General features: G+C 43.2%; 1 protein-coding gene across 1 annotated transcript in view; it reads right to left on the minus strand.

Moving 5' to 3' along the window:
- The window catches only part of efna5b (ephrin-A5b), a 133,178-nt gene extending 126,497 nt beyond the window's left edge, over positions 1–6,681 (minus strand). The window contains exon 1 of the mRNA XM_079572067.1: positions 5,963–6,681. Coding sequence (XP_079428193.1) covers positions 5,963–6,093 — 131 coding nt within the window. The 5' untranslated portion in view covers positions 6,094–6,681. The remainder of the gene's footprint in view (positions 1–5,962) is intronic.
- Positions 6,682–11,687: the final 5,006 nt, after the last annotated feature.

An 11,687-nucleotide genomic window follows, 5' to 3' on the forward strand; every position in this document is an offset into this window, starting at 1 on the left:
TATTTCTCTACGATGAGTTTAATGACGACAACCCGCAGTGAATCTGATGCAAAGATGGCGCATTGTGCTGGAAATGAAAAAATCCGACGTGTACAGTTTGCAGCTGAAAATAAAGAGTCCACAAGCACAGTGCAGTGGTGTACGGGACGCTCTCAGTAGCGCCCCGCTCTGGCCAGGGCTGGTAGCACCCCCCCGCCCCGGCGTTTCTACAGTAACAGCTGCTTCAAAGCCTCCATCTTACAGAGGGGAGCAGTGGAACGATATAGGAGCGCCATTTTCAGCCAACAATGAGATACAAAAAGGCGCTCTACGCGAGTGGGCCTTATCAGATTCAAACCTTCGGAAATGTTCCTCCTTCTCCTGTCCTCGGGATAACGCTTTGGCCGGTTCCCTTTCGTTGCGTATTAACACGTCTTCAAATATACTCAGGTGTTGTGGCTAGAAGCTTGGCTGGGGGATCGCTTTCCCACAGAAGCTTCGGGGTGGCTCAGTGTAACTTTAGGAAAAATAAAGAAACAATTGGAAGGGGGGGAAGAAAAAAAGGGAATGAACATTCACATAACTCCAGATACGGGATGAAATCGAGACGGTGGGACCAAGGCGAGTGGAGAAAAATTAGCCTCTCAATCAACAAACTTTTCTATACAGTCAGCCAAAGGGAAGCGCGGTTGTTGTCTGAGAATATATGCAAGCTAAGTCAATGTAAGCTAAGTTAATGCTTTATTGTTTCCAAGTGAAGCCGTATGGAAAGTTACGGGCGAAAGCGGCGTTTGGGCCGAACGGCAGCTTGACGGCGCTCACTCTGAAAACCAAAACCTGCACATGAAAGTTGTCTCCCCCGCAAAAGAAGCACGAGCAAGGCCAAGGCAGCTGCCGCTCAAAACGCCCTTCCATTAGCTCTCATTTAGAAGTAGTAGTGCTTCCTCAATCTACTTTTTTTGTTTCTATTTGAGTGTTATTTTGAAGGGACAGCACTCTCACTTTAGTCAAACTTTTGGTTGCTTCTCCCACTGTGAGAAGGTCTGTAAGTGACAAAAGCTCCATGTTGACATATGAAAATGACTTTAAGTGTAAGTAATTCAAACTTGTATTATTTTTCATGTATATAATCTGGAAAAACACAATATTTTTTGGGGAAAAAAATCAAAATTCTCACATTACTTGGTAATCCGTCTGGTCTATCACATCAGCGCTACAACATAAGTCAGCCTCAGTGCTTGGTTAAGTAGAATTTTCACTCAGTACAAGTACTATGATTGTGATAACCACTTTTTACAACTACTTGAGTGAAATCATTTTGAAAGAAACATTTCTCTTACTTGAGTAACACTTTTTACGACTTTTTTTATCCACTTCTGTTGATTATAAAGAGAAACCGGATCCTATTTTTGAAAAGAAGCCAAGAATATGTTTGAAAAGTATATACACTATTTTTAAAAGGAACTGCAGATATAAAACAATAATCCAAACTGATTATTCGATTTCCTCTAAACACGGTTCTAATTAACAGTTTAGTAAATACAGCCGATTCATCCACAACATACACCATCATTCATTTGGATTTTTTTACGAAGTGTTTAATAAGTGCAGCTGGATGGACTTGGGGTAACATTTAGTGAACACTTTTAAAACAAGTGTAAACTCAGAGCTAAATGAGTTAAAGTAATAAAAAGGAGCTTTGTGCTGTGGTTTCAAAGCGCTCCCCGGCGGTCTGTGCGTGCCCGAGCGGCGGACGCCCAGCGCCGGCCGCCCCACTTACAGGGCTGTTTCTGGGCCGCTTCTGTTGTCGCGACCGGCCCCTGCCTGGTCAGGGTTCAGGGCCGGCCCGCGCGCGACGACGGGACAGCTGCTCTGCCAAGCACACAAACTTAACTCTGTCTCCCCGGCTCTCTCCCTCCAAAACATCAACACGTCTCATTTCAGCTAAAGTGCCACGCAAATTACCCACACGCGCTAATAAAAGAACTTCTCATTTGCCCTGACACGGCTCTCGCTCACTACGTTTTTCCCCCTTCATCCGGACTGTACCAACTCCAGATGAGACTCGGCAGTCATTTAAGTTTAGCCCCGTTTCTAGGCAGCGTTCAGCTTCCATTATGCTGGAGCAAAGTGAGCACTGGCAAAACAACACGACACCTCAGACGAACAAATATTGACACTTTGCAAACCATTAACAACCAAATCAACGGCCGTAACGGACAATTGTGAAACAAAGAAAAGCTACAAAGCAAAAAATAAATAAACGATAACCATTTGAAGCTATGCTATTTCACTTACTGGGGTGTTTATATCTCTGTCCTATGCATAAAGTAAAGTAAAGAGTAACAGGGCAAAGGGTACGGCACTAATAGAGTCTGTGAGGAAAAAGGCTTGACTCAAAAACAACTACACATCTGACTGACAAAAAAGGGGGTGAAAAACTTTTGGAAGCTGTTAAAGCAAATAAAATGAATGTGTGTTTTCCTTCTACTGCTATTTAAAATAAGAAAGTACTAACACAATACAAGAAGATGAGTTTTCGCAAAGTGGGCTCGTGAACAAAGAGCACGTTAGTCATGTTTCGCTTCATTGCTTCTGCGGACAAGATTAAAGCCATAACCTTTCTATACTGTATGAACTGTAGTTCCAACAACAGGATAACTTCATTTCTAATCCTAAAAAACATGTACAATTTGTATCATTTGCAATGTGATTACTCGTGGATTGGTTTTTGCCTTCATTTTGGCATAATGACTATATTTGACAGGGAATGAACCAAGGCACTGTCTGGAAATCCTAATTATAATACAAAAAAAATGGGCATTTCAGAACTATTTCAGGCTAGAGTGAGGGAGGGCTCTTTAATACATATAGCCGTGTTCATTGAGGGAACGGAATGTCGAATCCAATGAAGAAGTGCCCCAAAAAAAACAAAAAAAAGGGCTATGTGTGATGGACTTCACAGCGGAGGCATCATTAAAGCGTCTCTCCGTCCCCTCATTAGAATAAATAGTCACAGGCTAAGATGGGGAGGCCATAGAGTCACACAGAGCTGTGCATTTGAAGTGGGGCCGTTTTTTTTCTTTTTTTTCCCCACATTCTCGCAAATGACCCTTGAAAATGAGTGGTTGAGGGCAGAAGGGAACAGAGGAGGGACGGAGCCCGACGGAGCCGCGGCGGGCTCCGTCCCTCATTCAGGGTGAGGGGTGGGCGGGTTTTTACGGGGAATTTGCGAAAGAGTCGGGAGGGAAGCGAGGCTGGATTGAAGGCAAAAAAAATATCCAATAGGAAATCCCCATTGAGCAAGGCAAAAAAAAACACACAGCGAAAACCGGTTTGTCGATACCGCGTTTTGAATCATCGTCATTGAGGAAAAGCGAAGGTAAACGGGGCCATTACACGTCTTTTTTTTTTTTTTTTACAACACTCAACTGTCATTTCAGCCAACTCCTAGATGCAACAAACAGGATGTAACTTTGATTGTGTTTGGAAAAAAATGTGCAGAATTGTAAATGTGTAACCAATTCACAATATATATTCTGTCAAAAATGGAAAAAGTCATTCAGCGTCGCAACTATAGACACCACTACATTTTTCCATTCATTTCAGAGATTTAAAAAAAATATTTGAGTCCATAAAGTGCTCAACAATAAAGCAGGATGTACCGTTTAGTCCTCCGTATACAAGATATTAACAACTGCCGTTTCCAAAACTAATAAAAAGAAAGTCATCAGTGAATTGTCAAAAAAAAAAAAGGCATTCACAATATCGATCAAATTGCCAATTACTTCCACAAACCCGACACTTCCTCCAGTGGGGGAGCCTTCCATTTCCCTCATTCACGATCACATCGCGTGTACTCAACGACGCCAACACAACCAACTCGGGCGCCCATAAATTATAAAAAGCCAAATGAATTCTGTGACAAAACGTGGTTGCAAAACCCCAAATCTTTACCGTGATGGATTATCTAGCTACGGGCAATTGTGTGGAGCAGGCGGCAGATTCATAAGCTGCAAGCGGACAGCGACAAATTGCTTTTTTCATAAGGTGCTAAAGTGAACTGGGGGGAATCTAGTGTCGAGTTTGTTGCAATTTGTTACCCTTAAAATGTCATGTGTCTGATAAGTTTGGCCGGGGAACATTCTCTGTGAAGAATGTTGTAAAAAATTTCCAGAACTTTACCATTGAAGATCACGCTCGAAACGCACTTAATAAACAGACAAGGTTGCCCTTCGCACCGCTTCTATTTTGGTTTTGTTCTAGTCTTTGTAAAGATAAGAACAACATATAAATATCTTCGCTTTGCATCCAAGCACAAGAGCGTGATCTCAACTTTAGATTTTTTTTTTTCCCAAAACATAATCACAATTTCCATGCAATTTCTTCTCAAAAACTTGCCTAGAGTTCCAGCCCACTCCCGTCATGCTGCATGGTCTATCGGACCAAAGGATCTGCCGACAGCGCTCTACCCTTGTCCCGCTTGAGGAGCAGGGCTCGCAGCAGCCAGTACGTCCCGCGTCTCTGCCCCTAACCACTAATTGCCCCAGTAATAAATCTTGTTTGCCAAATAACTTTAAGCTGGGTATAAATAGTTGTGCAGTTAATTCAGCGGGTGTTAGTGATGGCTTTGTGCACAATCTGAAGTTGATTTTTAACCAAATAAAGGGATTATGGGGTGAAAGATAGGCTGCGTTCAGTGGGAGAGTGAGTGGGACGAGGCAGTGAGGGCAGACGGCTTGAGTTTTACACACTACGGCACTGAGGAATATTTAGCTTCACAGCAGTGCTGCGCTTGCTTGGGACAAAAAAAAAGTTTAAAAAACTTTGTGGCTCCATCTATTTCAAACAGAAATTGATGTAATCAACTGCTGCAATTATTTGTAAACAAGAAAAGAAAAAGAAAAGAAAACTTGATTTCGCTGTGCTGTGGTTTGATTTCCAGGAACCACATAAACCAAATCACAAAAAAAGGATTTGGAAAGGCAAGATTTGAAATAAGTTTTCCAAAGCGTTGACTCACGCTCCGTGCACACAGAGTGGACTGTAGTGTACGGTTTTTCTCTCTTTGAATCACTCAAATTAACTTTTATGGCTCACATTCAAACACATTTCTATTTTGGAGTAATTGAGCAAAGAAATTGATTATTTCTTTCTTCTCCAACAGGATGGAAATGGCTGAGAATTTAAATGAAATGTCTTCGATGTGCAGTGAGCTATTGCAGAGTCATAAACAGCACAAACAGCTTTGACAGACGGACAGAATGGACAATTAATTTAGTTTTTCTGCCTAATGTTGTTTTTAATTCCATTTTAATTGTTAAATAATTAATATTGCGTGTTTAAGTCAAAAACACAGTTTAGGTGCTCTCAGGGTTTTTTTAAGACTCCCTGTAATACTCAAAGTGACGAGAGAATATTATCATGACGCGTTGGAGTCAAAGCGCACAGCTCTTTCTGTGCGTAAAATGTCGTAATGTAAAGTTGTAATGTATTTTCTCGACGTACAAATTGCGAAGACGCAAGACACCAACATGTTAAAGACCGAGACACTGCGGCCAGGTCCTTGTCCAAAGCAGTCCCATTAGCGGAGCGCACAGATCCGAGAATGGCTGTAATAACCCGGGCTGAACAGCGCTGTGAGCAGAGGGTCGGGGTTTGGTGGGACGTGGAGTTCGGGTTATGAAGCCGACGCGTAAAGACGAAGTATAAAGACTACAGTCTCCTGAAGGCTGAACCTCAGATCAGACTCACTGTCCCCGTCACCACAGCAGTGATACCCGCTCTCGGCTCTGCTGCGCTCGGGGTCTGGGCTACTATCCTCGGGAGAATTTACGTTCAGCCTGAAACACAACAGTGTCACTCTGCCTGTTCCGAGCAGAGCCGTGGCCTTCACCCACAGCCAGAGGCAAAGCAGCGCACAGCGACCCAAGCCGGGTTTAGCGAGACATCGGAGCAGGGCTGCCCGCTACAGGACACTTACCTGGCGTTAGTCCGGTTCCAGAAGACGGCGTAACGATCAGCCACCACTTTGGAGCTGGGCTCCTGGCTGAAAACACACATCCAGAGCAGCAGACAGGCGAACAGCACCATCTCCACCTCCACAGCCAGCATCACTATCCTCGGGTCTGGGACGACTCTTCTGCGGGACGGGTGACGGCTCTCGTTCACATGGGCACGCGCTGTGGGCAGTCACACAGCCGCCCGCAGTGCGAGACAAAGCGGAAGAGTGACACGCGGGTCTCGGTGACACTTGTTCACGGCGTCCGGGTGCGTGCTCAGTCAAAGCAGCCTGTCCTCGCAAACACAGTGGGCTCCAGCTACAGCCTTCAGTGCGCACGGAGCTCCAGTGGCACTTAAGTCCACAGAGCACAGTCACAATCAAACTGAAACAAATCGTGCAGAGACACAGCGCGGCGCACGTCAGATGTCCATGTCCTCGCGGTAACTTTTTAAAGCCATACAGTCCCGCTGTGGTCCCTGCTCAGTCCCGGTGTAGTCCCGCTCCTGTGCTCCTGCAGCTGTTGTCACGCGTGGGGAGGAGTCCGTGTCCGCGTGCACGGACAGTGGCTGATCCAAGGTGATGTTTATGTCCGTCTCGTGTTGTCCTCGCTCATTTATAAGCCATTGCGCGACACGTAGCTAAGGGGAAAAAAAGCCCAGTCCTCTGTGCGTGCGGTGCGTGGAGTTGCAGCGAGTTGTGCCGAGCCTCAGACGCAAAAGCCCGAGCAGTGAGAGAGTGGGTTTGGTGACGGAGAGCGGGGCACCGTGCCATTGGCTCCGCGCGGTTTGAATGGGCGTCGCTGGAACAAAGCCCTGTCCCTCCCCCCGCCCAAAACACACTAATTCAATTAGAGCGAGGTAGAGGCGGACAGGCTGGGCCGAGGAGAGGAGCAGGGGGAACGGCAGACAGCGCTGTCACACACCGCTGTGGTGGCTGTCTGATGGCTCCGATAAGAGCCGCAGATTGGGTTCCAAGCGAAAGGACGCAGCGGAGCTCAACAGAGAGGACTTGAATTACTGTCTTTATGTGGACTTCATCTGCGTCACAAGTTCCACTTGTTCGGAAAAGGTAGATCACAGTTTATCGGGGGTGCGCAAAAATGTCCCTGTCCATTTGCGCACGAGGATAACATTTATTATGATTTTATTTAAATATTTTCTCCCCCCCCCAAAAAAAAAAAATACCGAATAGCATAGCCTATACCGTGTGCCTGTGATAGAGCACAAAGTATGCGCGAGATTTTTGGAAGGAGAAGAGAGGAACAATCGACAAGCTGCACTTCAGCTTTAATTCTACTTTTGTTGTTACTTTACTTAAAGGTACTATACTGGATTTTTTTTTTTTTTGTATTATTCCCTTCAGTTGTTTTCATTGTTTAAATTCAACTTCCTTTACTTTTCGGTGTTCGCTGTCACAATAACACTCACAAAACCTTGCTACTGCTACTATAGTATTATAAAGCCTATATATAGGCTTTATAATTTGATGTACAGTTTTTTTTGTTGTTTTTTTACTTTTAAAATGTACTGAAGGACAAAAGAACAATTTCATTCAACTACCGGGAAATAATATCGGGGCCTTCCAGTAAATTTTATTATGCATGTTTTGTTTTTTCCTGCAATGACCACTTTAGACACATGCAAACTGTAATAAAGTATCTCAATCCGAAACATCAGAAAAATAAAACAGCAGCAGCAAATCTGTGAGTACTTTTGTATTTTTAGTCCAATTTCCATCCGACATTTTATCTGCCTCTTATTAGATTTTCAGTAATACATTTGTTGCTCCTGCGCTTTCTCAGACAGTACCTGTTGCACCACAAAAACTTTGAATAGGCTTTTTATTTTCATAACTTTTGACTCCTCTATCAGCTTTTATTTATTCGCAACTCAAAAAAAAAACCCGACTCTCTCACTCCCCCAGCGTTCTTCTTCCCGCGTGACATTGGCCTTGCCTTAACCCTGGCTTCCCATTCTATTTTCTCATAAAGTTCCCGCTGTGTGACTTTGCAACAGGTGCCTCTGGCCTCTCGCGCAGATACAGAAGCCCAGCAGAGACGAGGCAGCGGCGCGGGCCTGGTGGGGGGGGGTTTGCCGGGTCAAAACGGGCCTAATATTTTAAGATAATCCCCTTGACCTCCTCTACTCGGGATCGCGTAAACTCCGGCTCTTATCTCCGCGCGCATAAACACTGCGCGGTCGACTTCACGGGTTTCCCAGGGAAAATCTGTCGAGCGCTAACAGCATAATTCTAGTAAGAGGAATGTTTTAATAGAACCACTTTGTGCTGATGTTTTCATACAATAATTAACTATCACCAAGAGACAGAATATACCTTTAACCTTCATTTTATTGAACCATTTCAATCAGAAAAGTGTCAAATAGCACCACGTTTGAAAGTGAATTGTGATCGTGGCCAATAGAGGCGAGCAGGATAAAACGATCTAAGAAGTGAGCAGTATTCGACATTACTCGATCAACATTAAAGGAATAGTTCACCGTTTTTCCATACTGAGATATGTTCTTACCTGAGCTTAGACGAGTTGATACGTACCTGTCTGGTCTTTGTGTGTGCCCGTGGAAGAGCTTGGTCGCTTCTAACTTCACCCCGTTTGGAGCTATAGGAATACATTGGGAGAGGCCAGTGCTAAAAACATCGTTGGTCTTTTTGCGTGACTGAGGGCACACAGTTCTTCCATACTGAGATATGTTCTTACTTGAGCTTAGACGAGTTGATGCGTACCTGTCTGGTCTTTGTGCGTGCCCTTGGAAGAGCGTGGTAGCTTCCAACTTCACCCCGTTTGGAGCTATAGGAGTACATTGGGAGAGGCCAAATGCAAACAACATCTTTCGTCTTTTTGCGTGACTGAGGGCACGCACAAAGACCAGACAGGTACACATCAACTCGTCTAAGCTCAGGTAAGAACATATCTCAGTATGGAAAAACGGTGAACTATTCCTTTAAGAAACAACTTGAATAACAAAGGAGATAAAAACACAAACCTTTACTGCACCGGAGCGAATGGTAAAACAAATGGCTTTTTGATGAATAAATAAAAGAAAAAAATGTCAAGCACTATCCTGCAAGGCACTTGTCTGGGAGCCTGGACCCCCCAATCGGAACCATGCCAAGCGACGCCTAGAACAGGTGTAATAATGAATGAGCTATTTCTTTCTTCACTTTAGACCTATCTGATATATTCTGTGGAGGAGAATTGGCTTTGTCTTTCAAGCAGACATTTGTGATAAAAGACCTTTATGCGCTGTGCTTCTATAATAACGCATTTCCATCAATTATGAACTAGTCGTTGTTGTTTGCATCAACATGGTCCATCCTTGACTCATTCTTGAATTGGGACGTTTGAAATGTGAACAGTGGCAGATATGGGGTCATCAACTGGCGGACCTGGGTCCAGATCCGGACCTCCAGAGGCTTTAGTCCGGACCCCAAAGCCTTTTGATCCTCTCAATATACTTATTTTCTTAGGCTGAATTAAAAATGATCTAAACAATTTGAATAACTTTGAAATAAGATGGCAACATTTTTGATCTGCTGTGGACCCCTAGCCTACACTGCAACTGGGGTGACTATACTACATAAGATGGGGTGGCCGCTCGATGTCTGTGGAGGGTGGGGGTTTCTGTGTCTCATCTGCTCATTAATAACATAACAATGAGTTTGAAGATGAGACACTGCAGGTGAATAGAGGAAAAGATTCAATTTCGAGATATCAATTTGAAACCTTTGCTGCAGATTACTAATGATGATGATATTGCAAGGTTTTTGTTATTTTATGTTTTCATATAAAAAATATAATAATTTAAATAAAGGGATAGAAATTGCCTATATTTTCAGCAACAAAATCTAAATAATGGATAGATCCAGGTTTGTAAAGATATTTTCAATGAGATTTTGGATATCTTTTTTTTTTTTTTTGCAGTTCAAAGCTCAATAAATCAGGCTAGGAATTAGATATTTTTTAAAAAATCCTCTGAAAAGTTTGAATTTCAGGAAAAATTATTTTAAGAAATTAGTTTAGACAACATATGTTTAAAATATGCACACTCCCTCTTCCATAGTTTGTATACAAAAATAGCTATAGGGCCTTTAAATAGGATCTTAACACCATCAAGCAGAACATGAGACATTTGGAACTACTTTTGCACTTTATAACAAACTACAATCAAAATATGAAATGAAAGTAAAAGTGTTACTCGCCAAATTTAAAAATATACCAGCATTTGGAAAGTGGTTGGTGTTAATGCATTCACACATAAATAGATCCGAGCTGAAGAGGTCAGCCCAGAGGTCGCGAGTGCATTCCTCTCCTGCTGCGCTTGTCTCTGGTGATAACAAGCACATATGACGGTCTCCCCCCCCCCAGACCCCCAGCTGTTTCCTTTTTGCACCCCAAAACTGTCCAAACCGCATCTCCCATCCTCCCACAGACACTCCTGTTCTTGCCCGGGCATCTGTGCACACCACCTTGATTACCTCTCATACGTGGCTATTTTCTGCATCACATCCCTCCGCAATATTCCGGTGGGCTAGCTGCGTCTATGGCTTGAACTCTATTTCCACAAAGATGGCTTATTTTTTCTGCTTGATTGATTAGCGGGGGGAGAAAGGAAAACAATGCTAGCAAAGAGCGTCAACAGCATCAGTCGGACTGAAATAAATGCAGGGGTTTATGTGTGGGATACATTTGGAATACATTTTGGTTAAATGGTGCATCACTGTTTGGTTTTCCTGTTGCTATAAGACAAATACATGAGCTAGCCTTATGGTCATGGTTAGCCTTCTTAAAGTCGTAAGTTAATGTTCAAGGGCAAGCTAGGTACCACATTTTATTAAGATTTCACTGCATTTCAAAATGCTTTTATGACCACAAGACAAAAACGTCTTTCACTTTTTCACTAGAAGAAATCAGTAAAATTGCATTACATTTTTGTTCTTTTGTTTTTTTACTGGTCGCAAACCCCTTGCCTAAAAATAAACAAATATAAAAGGGGTGGCAAGACAACATACTAAGAGACATCTTATTTTACTTGCTATAACATTGGTATTATAATTTAGACAGTTTAGGATAACAGCAACTATGACATAGACATTGGAATTAAACAATAGCGGGGTTGAAACAGGTCCCTGGGGTACATCTTTTAAGGTAGAAGCTTCTTTCTGTTTTAACAGATAGTTCTTCCATTGGTCATAGTACATTCATTACAGACATTATGTCACTGCTTCAAGAACATGTTCAGTTGAGTGGTTAGCATCGTCACGATTGCCTGAAAAATGTAAAATTGTGCAGAATAGCCACGAGAGACGTCCACTGGCATACTTTTGCTCTACTTTAAGCATTTATGAATTTAGAACAGGCTTTGAGAAACCTCTTGCTCAATAGAGTGGAAGAAAACTCTTAACACAATTCAAATGTTGGATTTCCTTGGCCTGGAGATAATGTGATTTTCTCCTATCCCATCATAAATCAGTGGAGTATTTGACGTGAAGAATCACCTCCGCCCACTGCGCTGGACGTGCTCCCAAGCTCTGCGCGCTCCACCTGGACTCTCTTCTGAAGTTCAGTTCCCAGGCGCGGTCATCTGCTCCCCGTCTCTACAACATTATCTGTGACCAATAAACAACCATGTGCAGCAATCTTCGGGAACAACGAAGCCAGATCAGTTCCATTTAAACGGGAAAACAG

Source organism: Gobius niger (assembly GCF_951799975.1).
Source record: "Gobius niger genome assembly, chromosome: 1".
Classification (NCBI taxonomy): domain Eukaryota; kingdom Metazoa; phylum Chordata; class Actinopteri; order Gobiiformes; family Gobiidae; genus Gobius; species Gobius niger.